This window comes from Exophiala bonariae (assembly GCF_035927105.1).
Source record: "Exophiala bonariae strain CCFEE 5792 chromosome Unknown scaffold_14, whole genome shotgun sequence".
In the NCBI taxonomy this organism is placed as follows: Eukaryota; Fungi; Ascomycota; class Eurotiomycetes; order Chaetothyriales; family Herpotrichiellaceae; genus Exophiala; species Exophiala bonariae.
This window is the reverse complement of record NW_027042489.1, coordinates 215,353-234,995: the sequence shown is the minus strand read 5'-3', so window position 1 is coordinate 234,995 and position 19,643 is coordinate 215,353. Positions and strand designations below refer to the sequence as shown.

Sequence of the window (19,643 nt, the reverse complement as noted above, 5' to 3'; positions counted from 1 at the left end):
CAAGGCTTAACCGAGAGTGGGATTGCGTGGGTAAAGTTGTCATTCCATCCTAGAGTAGCGACACTGCCCCCCATCCTTTGGTTCACTTCATATTTCGATGCCTGACATCGCAGCATCCGAGTTCGGCTGGGAAAACCCTGAACTTGCACGTATCTGAAATGCCTTTCTTTGCAGCGTTCTTATCGTTCGAAACTGTGCCATAAGGTTCTCGTCCGCTTCTGATAGAATGCTCCTATGTTTCTGAACCTTAACCCGCAATTTGCCTTGACCGCCATCATCCTCAAACGTTAGTGGCCACTCCAACATCATCCTGTTATTGAGGCCTTTCTCGGTGGTTTCGGTTGCATCGTCATGCAGAATCGTGTAGCCTGGTTTGAGGATCACTTCAACGAAGATCGTAAAAGTACCCCAGCCCCAGCGTCGGATCTCAAAAGGGGAGTGCCTCAAGTCAATCTTATGATCACGGAATGACTTGTGTAGATGGACAACCACCTCTTGAACCATTTCCTGACGCGAAGGGCGGACGAAGAAAGTCCAGTCGTGTTTATTCTGATCCGACTTATCAGACAATTGCGAAAGGGGTGCTAATCTGTGTGTGTTGCCGATAAGTAAGGTCAAGGTCACCAGCACAGGCACCTTATTCTTGGAGTGTCCACTCGAAGCCTCTGCTGTGGGTGTAATGTCTAGTCTACTTTTGTAGTCCCACAGATACTTCACCTGCAAAGTCCGCTGAAGGTCTGAACGAAGGCTGAGATTGGTCTCAGTACCACACAACGGACAGAGCACTTGCCTATCATTTCGGCGATTGTCGGTTGTGGGAAATTCGTTGTAGTCAAGTGGCACGTCAATAAGCTCCGAAGAAACAATAGAAATATCGGCCCAATCAATACAAGTTTGGCAGAATATGTGACCACAATTCGTGCCGATTGGTGTCTGTAGAGGTCTGCGGCAGATGGGACAATTTTCGATGAGCTTGAGCGGTGTCGTTGGTGCAATGGGGGCGTTGACCTGCGTGAGGAAAAAGTCCTCTTCTGCCTTCAATCTCTGTATATCGACCGTCCAGTAGCGCTCATACATCAAATCTCTCTTCTCAATGTCGATGACCGTATTCAGGCTATCCAGAAACACCAATAAGCCCTTGTCTCGGTGGCCACGGACTGCGGCCCAGGTGCGAGTCGGACTGAATTCCTCCCGTGTCACGACATACCGAGACAGCTTTTCATCATGCTTCGCTCGAATAAAAGGAAGAGATGAAATCCACTCTCTGCTTGCATGTGCATCGGGTGGAAGACGAAGATTGCTTTCAGCATTGAAGTCTATATACAACCGTGGATTGAACTCAAAATCAAAGCCCAATCTGAGAATGATACCAGTTGGTGGAGAATGCTTTCGTGTCACGAAAATACTCAGAATTGCCATTGTCCCATAGAATTCTGGCGATAATGATATTGACTGTTCTTGAGGATCAAGCGCGTCGTAACTAAGTACCTGCATCAAAGGCTGGCCATCCGGGCCATTCTCAAAGACAGGACTATCAGCAAATCGCAAGTTGGGTCGGCAAATTCGAGTCCAAGACGTGTACGGCATCTGCATCACATTGACACGAACGTTTCGTTCTTCGGCATCGCTGTTAGCCCACAACTGTGTGCTTGATCCGTTTACAACTTCTCTTACATATTGACCGTCTTGCTCAATCTGTCTCAGATAGATGGAGATATCTGATGTCGGCCCATCGAGCGATTTGATTTCTGCAACACAGTTTAACTTTGCTTGATATGTGTCAATCGAGCAGGGCCGCAAGAGTAGCTCAATTGAAATACCCATATTGGTCATAGCGAATGACCGTTGTGATCCGGACGTCTCCATCGAACGAATATTGCCACAAAGAGCAAAGGCGAGGGGGGATTTTGCCAACAGGCCGCCACGGTGTTCATGGATTACGTCGTACATTTCGGCCTTGTCGTACTCGGATAATATTCCAGGCCATGCAAAGATGGTCTGGTCCCCGGAATACTTGATGATCTCTTCCTGTAATCGTATAAATGCCTTTTCTCCTTCTCCATATAACATTGGCATGTTCACATCAAAGAGCCCCATCAAGCTATATGCCTGGTCTTCAATGCGTGTCGTTATTCGGTTTGCCGCCCATGACATCCTTTGCGCTATTGAGTATTCTCTGGGACTTTCACCAAGCAGCACGTTACTAGGAATCTTCGTAATTGCTGAGATGCCACCAGCCAAATGCCTCTTGTTGCCTAGCGCTGTCCACTCAGTATCAAAGAACTCCATATGATTGGGAGCAATAAGTTCCTGTAGCGTCCAGCCTCTTCTAAACCACTCGCTTTCACTGAACGGCCAGCTATTTTCGAAACTGACATCGGAAAGAAATGCATAGCATTTTGTTGCGTTCTGGTACCATCGAAACATGGAATTTATCGCTTCGGATAGTTCAGCGCTACTGTCCTTATTGATACAGCATGTATCAATCCAAGCGTGAGAGAGGCCGTCTAACGCGCAGTGCTTGCAGAAGTCTCGGACTTTGACAAACCCTTTCTTCTTCCTCGCATTCCCGGTGACCATGTCTTGGTATGATACTTCTTGAGATTGCCATCGATGCGACAAAATTCCATATTTGGGTGTTGTGCGTTCATTTGCGAATTCTTCGAAAGCGAGTGTATGAACTTTCAGAAGGCGCATGTTGCATTTGCCTTCAAAGGCGTACGACGTTCTTGAATTGCAGCAGCAGGTGGATTTGCGGTGAGAGTTTACATAAGGCTATCTCCCAAAAGTAAATTCACCAGGAATCTAATCAGCCGCCAGTGCCGTGCAGTGTATGTCCGTAGGCACCTCGGTGTGGGCCAGTGCCAAGTGAGTGGCCACGGCACCCAGGGCCGAGCCACCAAGCGTACCTACGGTTGTAACTTGTAGGGCAAATTTTTAAAGCACTTTCAACTGCCTAGGTAGGCCCTCGGGCTGCGCAACGGGTTAGGCTATACCCTAAGCAAAAAAACCCGAAGCCCACCCGAAACCTGGGGGAAGTTGAGCCTTAAAAAAATAAACTAGGTCAACGCATAATTATATTAACTTATATAAGGAGGCACTTGTGGTATATAGTATATAACTTAAGTGAGTTATAGAGCATATAATTTCTGAAGCAGTGCTAACTTATATATAGTACTATAATGACTACTAAATAATAAAATAACGTAGTCCGAAGTCGTATAAGCAACGAGGCTGGGCAGATGTCGTCTGCCCGTAGCCTCCTTGTGTCAGACATGTCATTTAAAAGAGCATCTCCTAAGGCCTTGAACAAACATTGTTTGCGAGAGTTCATACCTCGTACAGCATGCACATAGCGCGAAGAGAAGAGGCAAGCCGATGGCAACCCGTCTGCACATCCACAATCCACCAAACGCCAGGACTTTGCGAATGCAAAGTCAAAGGGGTCGTTCCGCAAATTTTTCAGAGCTAATCCTAGTCGCAGTACTAAATCCGCATCATCTGAAGACAAGATTGCTGCAATTGGCCAAGCTCAAACGACTTCACCCGACGATGCTTCCATTCGCGACTCAGGTGAACAGGACAGCCACATAACAGCATAGTCAGCATCAACGGAAACGCCGATGGCGACGCCGACGCCAGAGTCGCCCAGGCGGCAGATGAGACAACCAGCGTCTCAAAAATTGCCTCTTCCAAGCCAAAGCGGCATCGGCTCAGATTCTGGAAGAACACGGTATCGTGAGCCGACAGCTGGTGATAACAAGGCTCCGAAGAAGAAGAGGGGAAGTAAAATAGGATCAATAACATCTACCTCCGTCAACCGTCCCGATTATATGAAAAGTGAGAAAATTCAAAGCCACATCTCGATGTCAATCCTTAGCTTGCAAAGCTAGGGGTCTTTATGTTATGTATACTTGCATGTATATTTATTTACATCACTATTGAATTTCAACTATCCATCTGTCAAATATTGAATTGGTTGTAATGTCGGTGAGGCTGTTAGGTTCAGAGCCGAGAGCAAAATACGTACCAGTACAGCGCCAGACCGTAAGCCTACCGCCTCAGTCGAGGCCTAAACTTTGAATCTTACTGTAGAATACAAGTCGCATCTGAATAGCGAGAATCCTTATCTAAATCGACAGGTATATTGTATTGGAAGGGGCGATGCGAAGATCGTTGAGCCTTTGAGACAATACGTCTCAGCAACATAAAACGTGCAATGCGTTAGATAAGTTGTTAGATCAGTCTTCGAAGAGGGCAGGAAGATAGTGCCGCATGATTTCTTCCCAACAATATCAATGTCCCATATCCCCTTTCGAACTCCACAAAGTATTTGCAGTATAGTGTCCAAGGCGTGATAACATTGTATTTAGCGGTTCGCTGTTTCGCTTCTCTGGAGTCTGGACCATGAAGGTTTGCCACTCTTATCACTTATCTGGCAGTTTTCACCCTGCCTTCCTCTGATATGCTCGCTGGTGGCAAACAGTTGAGCGCGTCTTGCAGAAGCTCGCATAGAGCACGCCTGAGCACCTTAGCTACACGTATTTTGAGCATGTCCAAGATCTGTATGCCATCTTTGATGCAGGAATCTCGAGCAAGTGAAAGCAAGCCTGTGGATACACATTCGCCGCACCACACAACGAGGATACTGAAATATATGCAATAGGCCAGATGAGGAGGTTCAAGAATCCGTCGCTTGCTGATACCAAGGTTCGACCGGTCTGGTTCAACGACCTCAAGCTCGCCCTTAATCTCTTGTATCATGGTTTTCGCATGCCAGAGGGCTGCTTCGAAGGAGCGACCACTCGTACAGGTTTTCAGCCCCTCATGGAAATTTCCCTCCTTGGTCACCTTTGGGTCTGTGGCAAACCCGCATGCAAACAGCTGAAGGAGCCCCAGGTTGACATTGAGCTGCAGATAACTCATGTGATAAAGAGTCATTGAAGATAGGTCCGTGGTAGTCGGACATAGTCTTTTCGCCTTTAGCCATCGTTCTAGACCAAGTTCTATCAGCTCTGGGCGCCACAACTGCCACTGTCGTGTTTGTTCTTGGCCTCTCAGATTTGATGCCCAGGTATATGCACCAAGATTCGCGACCTCGCGAATACTGCCAGTGACCCTTTCAGCCTCGTGAGAACAATCAAACAGCGGGCCCAGACCAACTGTGGAGGTCGTCATCATTGATTCTAGAAGGTGTATTGGCGATAATTGTGGTGGCCGCTGCAGCAGGAGTACATTGTAGCATTGAATGATTTCCATGGCTTCTGAAATGAGTGAAAGCTCTTCAGTCTCCGCCAGCGTCAGCTCCGTTGGTACAAACTGACAGCAGTATCTCATAGCTTGTATCATACTGACATGAAAGGCCTCGACGAACTCGTAGCTCCTTTTGTCACCACTGCTGATACCATAGATGGTGAGTAGAATGAATGTTTTAACAGAACTTGAGGCTGCTTGAAAAGATGATTTCACGCCATTGGAATGAAAATTCTCGAAATGAATTCTTCTGGCGTCGTTGTATAGCGTTTTCGCGACCGTAATGCCGCAGTCTACTCCCAAGAATAATGCGCCAATGGCGGCCATAGCTAGACACAACTCATGACTTGTGTTAGTCTTCGCTTCGAAGTCTGCGAAGAGTTTGAACGTAGTAGCCACGTGTCGGCGTGCAATATTGAGAAGTACATTCAACACTTCTTTATCGTAAAGTTGTAGCCGTGGAGGAGCAGAGTACCACAGTTTTTTCGCCTCGTTTGTCAAAGGGCTGGAACTGTGCGATCGCCGGCGAAAATGATCTTGAATCCAGCCAACAGAGCTCTCGATTCGGAGCTCATCCGACGAAAGTCCTGTCTGATTGACAGAATCAAAATCAGAGTGATCAATATCGTAAAACCAGTGTTCCGCTTCCTAGAGCTTTTGTAAGCAATGCAAGGTGCACACTGAAAATTTAACTATACCGAGGTAGGGGGGTCCCAGAAAGCACTCAATAGGTCGCTATCGCTAGGGTTCCAATAAAATTGATGCGGTCCACCATCAACAGATTCGAAGAGGGAGGGGAAAGTATCTTCAAATGCGGAGAATGAAAATGATGGCTCATTGGGAAGTGTCTGGACATTGGAATGTGATGCTCCCATGGTCAAGGGCGAGGAGTTGCAGGTGGTTGCACTCAAACCAGGTGTATACTGTGATGCCGGAGCGGACCCAGGGTCTGTCCTGGCAGGGTGCGATGTACAGGTTGTTGCCTCCAGGAGCGCAGTAAAGGCCGGCTGTGTCGATTCTTCTAGAGTTCGCCATATATCGTCTCCATCGGGGGCTTCATTCACAGCACGGCTTCTGGGTCTTCCCGGACCTTTGCGATTACTGGAGATTGTACATGACAATTCCCTTGTCCGGCATGTCTCGCAAGGCCGTTGATCGTCACATTTGAGTTTTCGCTTGCGACACTCATCACATGCCATCCTAGATCGTTCTTGGGGAGCTGGCCTGCCGGTTTTCGTGTTTGTCTCACCCCTGGCTAGTGGATGGCACCGCTTCATGTGTCTCTCCCGTACATCAGCGCGTGGGAATGTGACGTGACAATAACCACATTCGAATGGTTTTTCCTTAGTATCTAGGGCGTTCTTTCAGTCAGCATAGACATGGAGGCTCTGAGCACTTGGCAGTGGGCTTAGCCACATGTCACTTACGGGTTCTGCGATGGCGCACGAGATGCTCAACGCGAGCAAACTGTCGCCCACAGGTGTCACACTCGAGCATGATTAGCGAAGGCTTCATAGAACAGCATAGCGGTTGGAAGGACTCCGAACAACTGAATACGTACAGTCTTGTTGGCGTTGTTGATTGCTGTTGTCGGGTGTTCATCCATGATAGCCTCAGTAGGTACCTTTCTGGCGCACGAACGACACTACTTGCTTGCGTCTCAACCACAGTACGTCCGATCACTCCTGTGTAAGACAATGGTCGTTGATGCCGGTTGAGCCGCCTCTCTTCCCCGCAATTTGAATCTATCCGGCTGAGTGTTTAATGGCCACTTACCCCGCCACGGAAGTTATGACTCAGCCAAGCATTGGATGTTCATGACTCCTGCTTATTGCCTTTTTGCATGCGACCCATGCAAAGTCTTGTGTTGCTTGGGGACAATCTTGCACATGGAGAAACGCCTACCGATCACATCGTCTGGTTCAAATTGGCTAGGAGAGCGAGATCCCTCCCGCAAGGACGTGGAAGAAGCCAACGATGTGCCTGAACCAGCTTGGTTCTCAGAATTCAAAAGCTGCCTTTTAGCAGACTCTGAGGTTCAAGATAATGAATCCCTGATGCATCTCGACCTTCAGGTAAGCAGCCTCCACTATCCTCAAGTAGGATCGAATTACTCACACGATTACAGATAGATAGGCCTAGAAAGTATACGTACCCTCTGACGTTATTGTCAACATTCCCTTCGCAACTTCCGACGGAGGATGAAAACACTTATTTGAAGGAAGTATTCTCAAAAGTTTGCTCGAGCCATGAATTCCTGGGCTTGATCAATAGCTGGACCCAGCGTGGTGAACCTGTGGCGACACCACTAGCTCTTGCAATCAGTTGCTTAGGTTCAGTGCATGCCCGCCACGACACAGCACAGGCAAGGAACTTGTTTTTGGCCTCGCGATATCTGTTGGGCGTTATTATGGAGATTGATAACCGGGAATCACGCTCAGCTGATCTACTAATAGCCGTACGTAACATCTGGCATATTTCACTTGTTAATAAGGTTTCTCACGAACGCTTCCTGTGAGCCAGGCAACTTTTAATTCTATGTATGGAGCTTTGAGCTCCGATACAGCCATCTGGGATATAGCAGGTCAACAGCACTGCACAGCAGTGACGGTAAGTTGATGCCCCCAATCTGAGGGGCACTGACCGATGTCTCAGATTATGCGACGCATGCGTTACCACGAGCCAAAGTTTTTTGAGACTTATTACAGGCGATCAGCACCGTCTTACAGGTATGTTTCTCATTCTAAAGCTGATGTGGCTAACCCCGTTGAAAGTGGTCCGCTCGTCTGGTCTCTTTGGTTAGTTGATATCGTGCAGTCGCTTCATTTCGACCTCTCGATCAGCCTTTTCAGTTCAAGAGAGCTTTGGACTGCGATGCCTGGCTCTTCGAGAGAATTTCAAGATGTCTATCGACACCTGCTCGACGACAGAGTTCCCCGGGAACGCCATATTCTAGCAACAGCCTCACAAGAAGACATGCTCCTCCTTTTAATGGCGATCATAGCTGATTTACTCTATGCCCGCCACTCGCTCGGTCAAGTAAATCCACCTGCGGCACCCGAGACTGGAAAAGTCCCACGTGACAATCCTTTCAGCCCTTTCTCACCACACATGGAATTACGCCGAATCGAAGATCAGTTATCACTTGCAGTCGATAAGTGGCACATGTCTTTCAAAGCTGATGCCTCCCCAGAGGTCCTCGTCTTATATCACTACGTCAAGATGTACCTTTGTTTCGATCAACTGTTGAGCCTGCCGAAGTCCGCAGGCTATCCGAGTAGTAGGCCATCACTGCCAACGAATGGCAGTTTATCAATATCTGAGATTTCAGTTCGCGAAGCTTGGCATGTACTGGATAGTGCGGCTGCGTGGTCACAACAGTCTCGTGCAGATCAGCTTTGTCCAATATGGCTTCCGATCGCCTTATTCCACGCAGGACTTGTCGTTTGGGCTCACTTTACCACTTGCAATGCAAAATCTCCAGTGGCGTACGGCAGTCCACGAGTGTTGCTTGCATTCAAAGTCGAAATCGATGGAATGCCTTGGCCTTGTTGCGTGGAGATGTCTGCCACATTCGGAAGGTTGATTGCGGCCACCTCATCTTCGCGGGAATAACAATAATCAGTGATTCTACGATCCAACCAATACCTGGCATGTACTGTTCTTCAATTTGAGGGGAAGAAAGCAGACTTCACTACCGCATAAATAATAGCATACTTTCAACTAGCGTGTCAATCGCCTTTTGACTTGGGACAAATTTTGTAGTACGGTGTAATTCCTATCGTGGTGTACATAAGTCTCTATCTCTCCACTCGTAGACCACGGGAAGTAATTGGTTTCTTAGGCAGCACGGCTTTCGTAGTATCAACCTGGACTGCTGTCGTTCTGGGCTCATAGGCATAAATCGATCTGGGAATTACCGACCATGATTGTGAGAACCACGACGACGTAAGGTTTCTCACCTCCGGGACAACTCGGCCTCAGACTCGACAGGTGCATCTATATGCATGGTAAACTCCTGCTTATTATCGACAATGAAACAACTGACTGTCAGTGTCGTTGTTAGCTCGTGTTCATCTTCATACGGGGAGCAAAAGAATGTGGAAATGCAAGTAGTTGTTGGCGACTTACGTAGTGTGGCCACGGCCGCGAACGCGGCAGCAGCTATCCAAACACGGCGAAAACTAATAGAGTACGCTTCTTTGACACCCACCACGGCAGCTGTAATGATCTGAGGCGTGATCCCAGGAATTGACTCTAGTAATGTCCCGTTCTGGGCCCCGAGACCATCCAAGAGGACCCCAGTGTATCCTGTATCGAACCCTAGAGGAATAACCTGACCGAGCACCTTCTCTGGAAGTTGCTTGCTAAGCGCGTTGCTCAAGAGGGCCTGAAAAATCGAGAGACCCACCGTGCCTCCAGTGCTTCGCATTGCTATCATCAATCCACTGGCAAGGGCGATGAGATCTGGGGGAGTGGAGAGCTGTGCAGTAACGACAACAGTGTTCAGCGCTGATCCAAGCCCGAGGCCTAAAAAGACTGCAAATCCTATAGGGGACTGTGGTGTTGATGGTGTCAGGGACGCCATGGTAGCAAAGAAGAGTGTGATGAATGACGTCGCAACTATCAATGGCAACCGAAGTTGCTTGGTCCGTGAGACGTACAACCCTGTCAATATGGTGGCCACGTTTGCCGACCAGAAGACTACCGTGAATCTCAATCCAGCATGAAAGAAATCCTGATCGTAGAGTACCGCGTTTTCATAAGCGTAGAATGTATTGGCAGCGAAGAATGCCAAACCCTCAGTGAAGATCAGGGCTACACAGATAGGAAAATTTCGCCCCTTTGAAAAGAGCCCATGGTGTAGCATGCCAGAAGCCAACAACTTCCACTCATAGACGATAAACATCACGAGAAGCAGAACACCCACGACGAGAGGTCCGATGATCTTCGAACTACTCCAAGGGTATACACCACTGGACGAAGTGAGTGCGTAAGAAAACAGAATCAGCCCTGGCACGAATAGTAGATAGCCATACCAATCTAGCTGGGCAAGCTTTTGAGTTTGTCGAAGTTCGATTTGCAGTTGGCGAGGTGGAGGGTTATATAGCCAGAGGACTATAGCGGCAGTCGCACCATATAGAGCCGCTGTAATATAGAAGTAAATTCGAAAGCCTTCCGGATTGAATCGAACTAGAGCCCCGCCAATCATAATTCCGGTAAGTCCTCCGCTGGCTGAGGCGACGTTGACCGCAGATTGTGCAAGAGACCTGTATTTGCGGGGCACTATTTCTGACGCGATGGCATGCACAAGAGGCTGTGCCCCAAGAGCGAGACAGGCAATACTTTGGCCTCCAATGACCATGCCAAAGTTCGTTGCGCGCGAAACAATGAGACAGCCGATAAAGCCCAGAGCTGAAAAGCCGACAGTGAACCATTTGCGGCCCCAGAAGTCCGACGCTTGGCTTACAGGAGCTCCGAGCGCTGCTGCTGAGATGCCCAGGGCAGCAGTCAACCAGATGGACTGCGTTGCGCCGCCAGTAACAGCAGTAATCGTCGAAGCAAGCAATCCACTTCCTGCGAGATGTAGGACTTGGACGAAGTATATGGCGACAATGGCCTGCCCAATGGTCAGTGATCATGCTCCGCGAGAAATACATTCCGCTTCTGCGTCATTCGTACAATTAAAAGAATAATGGTCTTCGCATGGATTTGCTGCACGGCGTTCTCCTCAGCGTTTTCGCCATGTTGTTCCACGTCCTCAACTCTTTCGACCGCAGTCTCGCATGAGTGACCGTTGTTGTCCACCTTCAACGATAAGTCCTTAGATTCTGACATACTGATAACTTTGTCGCGCTGGGGAACTGACAGGTTGATTGGAACTCACCACGCTCTTCCCACGTGGACCAGAATATGTACTCATACTCTTCACCGTTGCGGAAGAGGACCCAGTTGGGGATGGCTGGTGGGGTCCGAGCCTAACCCAAATTGTCAAAGAACTGCTCTACCCCATGGATGTTTTGTTTCTTGACCGGCTGAAAGAGTCTGGGGAAGTAGGTGGCTTTACCGAGGTTATGATTATTATAATTTTTGGTTGGGATTGGTAGTTTCCAAACGATGAGTACCCTTAGTTTGACAAGAATTACTTGACAGCTTATCAATTGATGATCATGCCAAATAGCTTTCCAGAGGACCAAGACCTGGTATAGATAAGATCATGAATGTCACAGCCGATCCAATGTTTTGGACTCATCCTGGAAACAGAGATAGGTGTTTACATAAGACTGTGACTACTAAGCAAATCTCATACAACCCCTGCCTACAATCTAGACACTCTATCGTCACCTTTGTCATTGCCATTAGGCTATTGAGTGCACGACGACGGTACCGTAAATTGATCATAGAAAACCAATTGTAGGTTCTATTGGCTCACACTCATCGGAACTGCAATGATTGCAAGATCAATCGAAACCATCTATGACAAAGGTTCAAATGTAGTTCATTGCTGTTCATGCTGGTGATTTAAGTGATAGAATCTCGTACATAGACAGACATAACCACAGTGTCTGATTCGCACTCAGCTTCCTCCGAGGAATTTGGTGTCTTTCTATGCTTTGGTGTCGATACCATTGACCGCACCATTGGGCACGTGAAGTTGACTTTGAACATTTGTCTCCTTGGTAGCATTTCCATCTTTGACCTTTCCATCAAGAACGTATGTGTTCTCAACCTTCTTCAACGGTTCATGTGTAAACTTTGTACCATTCAGATACCAACTGAGTCCTTCAACATCACCTGTGCGTTCAGCCGCTGCCCAACCATCGCCAAACCATCCAAATGCGTTGTCGTCCACGAACGTCATTTCGTAATCCTCAAACCTAACTCTCTCCAAAGCACGTGCTGCATGAACACTACTACCAGGCCACAAAGCCACTATTCTTCCTTGCTTTCGTTCTTCCGCAGTTGCATTCGGTGGTGCTATCTTATACCAGCTACCACACTCGGCAGAAAAAACAGTTCTTTTAAAATATGCGTCGCAATAGTTCGTGAAATTCTCCACTTCCTGTCTCTGGGGAACGATGGTTTTGATGTTCCCTTTTGCCAGCTTCTCGAGTATTTGCCCGATGTAATTCGCAATCGACTCGATAATGAGCAGTAAATTTCCATTTGCCGCTCCTGAGTTCGGGCCTAACGAGTAGAAGAAGTTCGGAAACTCATCAACTGTAATTCCTAGATATGTCTCGGGACGGATTTTGTTTCGTTCTTGGAGATTGACTCCACCTCTTCCATAGATTGGGAAACGGCCCTGGAATGTAGTATCGAAGCCTGTTGCGGTGATTATAGCATCAACAGGCCGATGAATACCATCACACGTCGTGATTCCTGTTGCATCGATATGTGAAATCTTTTCTGGAATGACTGCAACATTATCCGCCACTAATGCCTCAAGATACCCAGGGCCGGGGGTCAGACGCTTACACAGTGGTGGAAAACTCGGGATCAAATGATCAGCTATGCGACTCTTCTTTGCCAGACGTCTTCGCATGTCTGTTTCAAATGCAGCCCATGCTCCCTCATGCTCCTGGGTCCCTCGGTGAGTAAGAGCAAAGTTGCCTTGCATTCCGAGCTCAAGTGTTTTTCGATATCTCAGATAGCTAGCCGGGTCGTTCTTCCAGCCTTGGATTTCTGCTGGAGAATAATTGAAGTTACCGTCCTGGCCATTGTTCCGTTCCCGGACGATTTCGCTTCCGAAGCTGGCAGCTATCCATGTCCTGCCTCTAACATAGTGGTCAATCGCTTTCACTTTCGGTAGCAGTGCCGGTACAATTTGGATGCCACTACTTCCTGCGCCAATGACCGCTATATTTTTCCCCGTTGGATCATATGATGTATCCCAGTTAGCGCTGTGAAGTAATTTACCTTTGAAATCATGGAGTCCATTAATGTTTGGCCAATTCCAATTATTGAGTACGCCCACACCCGTCACCAGCACATCGCCAATATCCTCGATGATCTTTTGGGTATTTCCGTCTGGCGTCTCGAGTTTGACGTGCCACTTTGATGTTGTCTCATTCCAGCGCGCTTCTATACAACGATGCTCGAAGTTCATGAATTTTCTGATGTCGTATTTATCCACTATTTTCCTCCAATACTCAAGAATCTCCTCGGCGCCCACGTAAAATTGGCTCCAGCTCACATCTGAGTCGTACGAAAGTTGATAAGAGTGCGCTGGAATGTCTGATTCCTACTGTCAGCTTTATAGTCACCACTCCAGCCCACCGGACGCCTACCACATGCACAACCGGGATATCTAAGTTGTACATTATCAGTAACCCGAGAGCTGTCATGGAAGAGACACCTACCTGTTCTCGTACCAGGTGCCGCCTATGTCTGGATTCTTCTCGTAAATCACCAGTTCCAGGTTCGGGACGAACTTAGGAAACTGGATGGCCGCGCAGATTCCTGAAATACCGGCCCCGACATAGATCACCCGCAGAGGCCTAGGTTCATCAACAGCTCGCTCTGAGATCAGTGGATGAGCATATTGTGAGCTCGCCACTTTATACCCCATGGAACCCATCCTCACTATGGAGTGTTTTGGATGCCCAGATTGAGATTGTATGAAATCGGAGGAAATTTTATTGAATACTAGTAGTTGCAAGGAAAACAGGTAACTCGAGCTTTGTGAAGAAAATAAAGTATGTCTTCTTCCTGCTGATCGACCGTGCTATACTTGTCGATGAAGAAGATAGCTCCTTAAAGACTCAAACTGCATTTGTCAGGGAAGCAATTCGCCGCTCACCTGTTCCCGCACTAAACAAATCTATGGAGGCGGTAACAATCCGCGGGGATAAGCATAAGTAGTGAGTATGTCTTCAAGTCAATAAGCACAGAAACATCCGGACTCGAGCATCACTAAGCGAAATAGACGGGAGAGTAGTCAAAAGAGTACCTACTGTAAGCGGGATGCCGGTGGGGTAGGGCTGTTGTCCGGTAGAATTTCAACTGTGGAACAGCACTCCATTGATGGTGAGCATGGAGAGATAGAGTACTAGTAGTATTGCACATAAATTTTGACACCATGTCTTACTGTCAACCAGGCTCGATGTTTGGTTCTTCCACAGCGTTGAAACCCCGGATCCATCCGCAGTGAGCGAGTAAACATCCGGTGGGGTTTGCAAAGCTTGCTTCCATCCCACAACACATCCGGTGCATTTGAGAATACGAGCCGTCCTCAAGGTTTGTGATGCTTCAGTATCACTTATTAATATCTCCCGGTAATTGAATGGGTCCTATGGCTCAACTTCGCTCAAATGACTTTCTGCTCATGGTAGGCCCAAGTCCTGAGGATTTCTGGGCTGTAGTGTTTGGTGAGTAGCATAATGAGTTCCGTCTTATCTACGGTGTTGTGTCTACATGTGGAATCTGTGGCAGAAGCGACGCATTCAAACACGTGTTCGTGCATCCCTGGTAGGAGAAAAGCAAGAGTATTGATGAAATTCCTACCATGGGTGACTGGCACCACTGCTGAGACTGCATTGCTGCCGAGCCACGTGGTTTTGTGACGTGACCGCCGTATAGCTTAGCAGCTCGATGTTGCCTTCAATGTAGTAGCTGAGGTGAGGCTTCCATTTCAGCATTCGCGTGTGTGTCTAACACAGAGTGAGGCTCAAGAATGCTGTCAAGGTTTTCAGTCAGATGTTTTGCCCTGTGAACGCAATACATTTTTTGAGCTAGTGGCCCATAGCTGCTCCTAGGTGGGAATCGATACCTATCAGTATACATGACGGATCAAGACATATACCCATGAATTTCCTCAGCTACCTAGGTACTTGGTTCAGATAAGGCTAACAGGCTGTTTTATATCAATTTCCGCTTACGACCTAGTGAAGTCCTTGGCGAGCGCCACATTGTGTGGTTATTGGCCCCCTCGGCCGCTAAACAGTTCTTCCCCAAATAGTTGGCAACGCTCATGACGTCAGACTCCAACTCTTCGTTTGCCGAATGCTTCGAAGCAACGACGTCCTTCATTCATCGAACTTCCAAGGTTATTTACATAACCTGTGCGTTGATATTGTGGTGCTGGCTGCCAATACTCAAATCTATTCCTTGCTTCATATCAATCAACGCAGCCGAACCCACCATGGCAGGACTCATTGAAAAGCTGACTGCCGAGGGAGATGGTGAATCAGCAGGTAGGAGCATCCGATGAATGCGATTCTCTGAGCCAACCTTGAACTAAACAGAGTTCTTGAACGATATCGTGAAATTGCTATGGCCCAACATCAATGCGGCGGGCAGCAAGATGGTCAAGGAGATCGTGGAGCCCATGTTTAAGACCATGCTTCCTGGCCCACTCAAGACTCTCCACTTTACCAAGATCGATCTCGGCCCAGTACCACTACGTGTGTCAAACGCAAAGACAACGAAAAGTGACGTCGATGGCATCAAACTCGACCTGAACGTTGACTGGGTGGGTAAGGCCGATATCGAGATGGATGCAGACATGATACCTGCCCTTGTGAGTGCCTGTTTGTGGGGCCATGGAATATCCCATTGATTTGCAACACAGGGAGTCGAGAGCGTTCAACTTCACGGCAGACTGTCGATATTACTATGCCCACTGACAAACGTGATTCCTCTGGTACGGAAAGATCTTGCTTCCCGGCTCTGCCACCGTTAACAGCTGACACAGATCGGAGCGGCCCAAATATCATTCGTCAATCCACCCGTCCTGAAGCTTGATTTTACGGGCGCTGCTAACGTAGCAGACTTCTCTCTCATTGATGATACCGTTCGAGGGGTGATTCTGGGCATCATCAATTCCATGTTTACCTTGCCCAATCGATTCCTGCTCAAGCTCGATGCCAACGCGGACTATTTCAAGACCTTCCACTACCCGCTTGGTATGGTGCGAGTGACTGTGGAAAAGGCGTGGGGCTTCGGCGAAGAGGCCAAGTCATCCACGAGAAAGCTATTCGACAAGTTGACACGGGCAGCTCCAGACTGCTATGCCAAGGTGGACGTTGGTGGTGAGCCATCCTGGCAGACAACCACAAAGAACAACACGAACAAGCCATCCTGGAGCGAGACGCATGATTTTGTGGTCAGCGATTTTGACCAGTGCATCAAGGTCGACGTGAGAGACGAAGATATCAACGGAGACGATGATGTTGGCCTGGGAGTGACGACGGTCCGAGAGATCTTGGTGGCCGGAGGGCAACAGGAGTTGCCATTGGTCCTCAAAGGGAAGGAGACGGATGGCAGGGTGGCGATCTCATGCCAGTTCTTCAAGTACGTGGCCGATGCTGGCAGCCTAACCGCCTCCGACCACAAAGGCGATGGACGCCTTTCTGGCATCGCCACCATCCTTGTCGCAAGTGCATTCGGTATCAAGGGCGCTCGCGAGACTCTGAAGCCAAGCGTCGTGGTGACTTGGGGAGCGACTCAAAAGTTCCAGACCGTCATCAAGGCCGACGCTCCAGGTACCGACATCAACAATCCTTCGTTCGACCAGGCATTCCGGATTCCCATCACGACGGACTTGGTGGGCAGTAGTCCAGATAACTTTCGGATTGCACTCATGGACGGCGAGAAGGAAATCGGAGCCGTCGATGTTCCCTTTGCAAATGTTGCGGACGCACCGGACAAAATCTTGCAGCAGAAGTTTGACGTCGGGAATGGTGCCACTGTCAGAGTTTCCATTCGCTTGAGAGGAGTTGTGCCGGAAGATATCTCTCGAACTGCGCTTGCGGACAGACGCAAGTGAGAACACTTCGATCAGTATGACGATAGTGATACTTTAAACTATCTCAGATAACATTTCAAATCATGCCCACTTTAGGTTTAATGAGCAGGTCACACGGACTAGTGAATGAATTCCAAAATAAGTCTTCTAAGTGTCTAGGCACTGTTATTATCATTCAGATGGCGTATACCACCTAGGCTAACCTAATGAGAGACACCCAGGTCTACCTGATTCCAGTATTCTCGTATGACAATAAGTAAACTCGGGAGTTACGTCAAGCACACACAATAGACGGTAGATGCTCTGTTCATAAAACATTTAAGATCTAATCTATATCAGCGGGAGTCTAGACCCGAGGCACATCATCATCATCATCGTCGTCATCATTGATGCAAAGCACATATCCACCGATCAATAGCTTCCACTGCTAACAACTGCAGGACGGCCAGAGACCAACGTCACTCACACCTTGGTGGTGGAATTCTCAACTTGCTGAAGCTCCACCGTCTTCTTCTCATTCTGGTTCCATTGTTCCTCATCGGCGTGGGAGCCGATTCCCTTGGTGAGTGCCCTGCCGTTGCGGCCGATCTGGTGCCATGGGAGGCTGAAGAGCGCATCCATACTTTCGAGCGACTTGCCGCGGGTTTCGGGGACGAAGAACCAGACCCAGGCAAGACCCAGGGCACAGACAACGGTGCAGAAGAAGAAGAATCCGTACGTGTGCATGTCCAGTAGCATGGTGGGGACGGCCTTGGTGTTGCCGAATTGGTTGACGAAGTGGAAGCACATGACCAGGGATGAGCCGAGGGCTCGCAGTCTGATTGGGTAGACTTCGGCGTTGACTAGGTATTGGAATGAGTTCCAGCCCATAGCCTAGGATGATGTTAGTGATTGAGTCTGGTATAGAGAGAGAACAACTTACCCATCCGAATCCCGAAATGTAAATTGCGGCAATGGCGCCGGTGGCAGCCCTCTTCTGTGATTCGCTCAGGATTCCTGACTTGAGGGCACCTGCTGGTACGACGGCCAGGAAGATGGCGACGTAGAGGATGGCGAAGAATTGCAAGGTAATGCCAGCGTAGAGCGATCGTCGACGACCGAGGAAATCGATCAAGAAGAATGCGCAGAGATATGCGGAGCAAAGCTTGACCACACCGAGAATGCAAGTGGCGAACAGTTTCTCCGATTGTCCAGTCTTGCCCAATGCTGCGAAGAACTGGGCAGCGTAGATGGTGATAGCGCTGGCTCCTGACCATTGACCAAGCAGTTGAGACATGATACCGAGCATGAATCGATAGCGGTTGGAGGGAATCATGACGAGTTCCTTGAACTTGCCCCATCTGGTTGCGCCCAGAGTGGCCTCTCTTTCACGCTCAAGCTGCTCACGAACGTCCAAGAGCTCGTTCTGGACAAAAGGGTGGTCTTCGGGAAGTTGTCTGAGAAGGCAGAGGTTCTTAAGAGCTTGCTCATGTCTACCCTTCATGGTGAGCCATCGTGGAGTCTCGTTGACGGTGAAGGATAGAATGAGAAGGAGTCTAAAGGTCGAGTTAGCACTTGTTTCGGCTTTGGAAATAAAAAAAGACTTACCCTGCAAATCCGATATGTGCGGTTTGCGGTGCAACCCATTGCATTCTTGTAGTGCTTGGAAGGTTGATGGCTGCACCCCAGTTGCTGAAGTAAGCGACCATAACTCCAAGGTAAACCGAACCGGCGAAGATGTTGGTCAACATGCCTCGAATTGCCTTGGGTGCAACTTCGACGAGAAATGTGGGGCCGACAACAGTAGTCATGCCAATACCCAGTCCAGCAATGAATCGCCCTGCAAGGATCTGGCCGAGGTTACCATAGCTGGTGACGACGATGATGAAACCAGTGAGCCAAAGAGCGCAAAGCGCCTGAAGTGAACGAACACGACCGATCTTGTCGCAAAGGACGAAAGCAAGGAGCGCGCCAGCAATGGAACCAAGTTGAACCATGCTAGTGACGTTGGACTCTCGGTTCGCTATCTCGGCCTTGGTGCCCTCCTCCATGTTGAAAGCGTGCTGGAAGCTCTTCATACCGACCATACCTCCGACGAGACCTTCATCGAGTCCTCGGCTGGCACCGAGGATACCGAAGACAAAGACGCACCAGTAGAGGCGCCAGTTGAGCACCTCCTTTGGAGTATCCGCCATCTCCTCTTTGCGATTGAAGACACCCATGATGAATGATGGGGATTGTGTCTAAAAGGGTGGCTGGGATGGAGAGGGTAGTATCAAGAGGAGAGAGGAATGGGAGAAGATGTATCGAACTGGAGAGATGAATCCCATGGGGAAGAATGGGGTGTTCTTATACCTGGGCCCATCCTTTCCATAATGGAGAGCGAAGGCGGGGATATTGGATCGATAGCTCATAGTTCATGAAAGAGACAATGCTCTCGCAGAGTCTCCGAAGCCTAGGTCTTCAAAACGGGGGTCAACTGGACCTTCACTGGCTGAGATATGCCAAGTATGTCAAGGTGGATATAAGCATGCCGAGATGTCTCCAAGAACCCGAAGCATTCTCTTGAAGGCGAATTCCTCAACGAGAAGCAATAGCCCAAGTCGGTGGACAGGGTTTTCATGTGGATTAAGCAATGTGGCGCCACTCAATTTGATAGGCC

General features: G+C 48.7%; 6 protein-coding genes across 6 annotated transcripts; 1 reads left to right on the top strand and 5 right to left on the bottom strand.

Annotated features, from left to right (window-relative positions):
• Positions 1-87: 87 nt before the first annotated feature.
• Positions 88-2,697, bottom strand: LTR84_002742 (uncharacterized protein; the record flags this gene model as incomplete). The annotated part of the gene is made up of 1 exon (XM_064846343.1): positions 88-2,697. The coding sequence occupies one exon, from the start codon at positions 2,695-2,697 to the stop codon at positions 88-90; it is 2,610 nt and encodes an 869-aa protein (XP_064705953.1).
• Positions 2,698-4,431: 1,734 nt separating this feature from the next.
• LTR84_002741 (uncharacterized protein) lies at positions 4,432-6,128 on the bottom strand (the record flags this gene model as incomplete). The annotated part of the gene is made up of 2 exons (XM_064846342.1): positions 4,432-5,901; positions 5,952-6,128. 2 exons carry the CDS (start codon positions 6,126-6,128, stop codon positions 4,432-4,434), a joined length of 1,647 nt encoding a protein of 548 aa, XP_064705952.1.
• Positions 6,129-9,211: 3,083 nt separating this feature from the next.
• On the bottom strand, positions 9,212-11,091 carry LTR84_002740 (uncharacterized protein; the record flags this gene model as incomplete). The annotated part of the gene is made up of 3 exons (XM_064846341.1): positions 9,212-9,300; positions 9,385-10,873; positions 10,936-11,091. 3 exons carry the CDS (start codon positions 11,089-11,091, stop codon positions 9,212-9,214), a joined length of 1,734 nt encoding a protein of 577 aa, XP_064705951.1.
• Positions 11,092-11,860: 769 nt separating this feature from the next.
• Positions 11,861-13,834, bottom strand: LTR84_002739 (uncharacterized protein; the record flags this gene model as incomplete). The annotated part of the gene is made up of 3 exons (XM_064846340.1): positions 11,861-13,491; positions 13,545-13,564; positions 13,617-13,834. The coding sequence occupies 3 exons, from the start codon at positions 13,832-13,834 to the stop codon at positions 11,861-11,863; spliced, it is 1,869 nt and encodes a 622-aa protein (XP_064705950.1).
• A 1,563-nt stretch (positions 13,835-15,397) lies between these two features.
• On the top strand, positions 15,398-17,023 carry LTR84_002738 (uncharacterized protein; the record flags this gene model as incomplete). The annotated part of the gene is made up of 4 exons (XM_064846339.1): positions 15,398-15,449; positions 15,501-15,775; positions 15,827-15,898; positions 15,950-17,023. 4 exons carry the CDS (start codon positions 15,398-15,400, stop codon positions 17,021-17,023), a joined length of 1,473 nt encoding a protein of 490 aa, XP_064705949.1.
• A 441-nt stretch (positions 17,024-17,464) lies between these two features.
• Positions 17,465-19,203, bottom strand: LTR84_002737 (uncharacterized protein; the record flags this gene model as incomplete). The annotated part of the gene is made up of 3 exons (XM_064846338.1): positions 17,465-17,875; positions 17,925-18,537; positions 18,590-19,203. 3 exons carry the CDS (start codon positions 19,201-19,203, stop codon positions 17,465-17,467), a joined length of 1,638 nt encoding a protein of 545 aa, XP_064705948.1.
• Between the last annotated feature and the right edge of the window lie 440 nt (positions 19,204-19,643).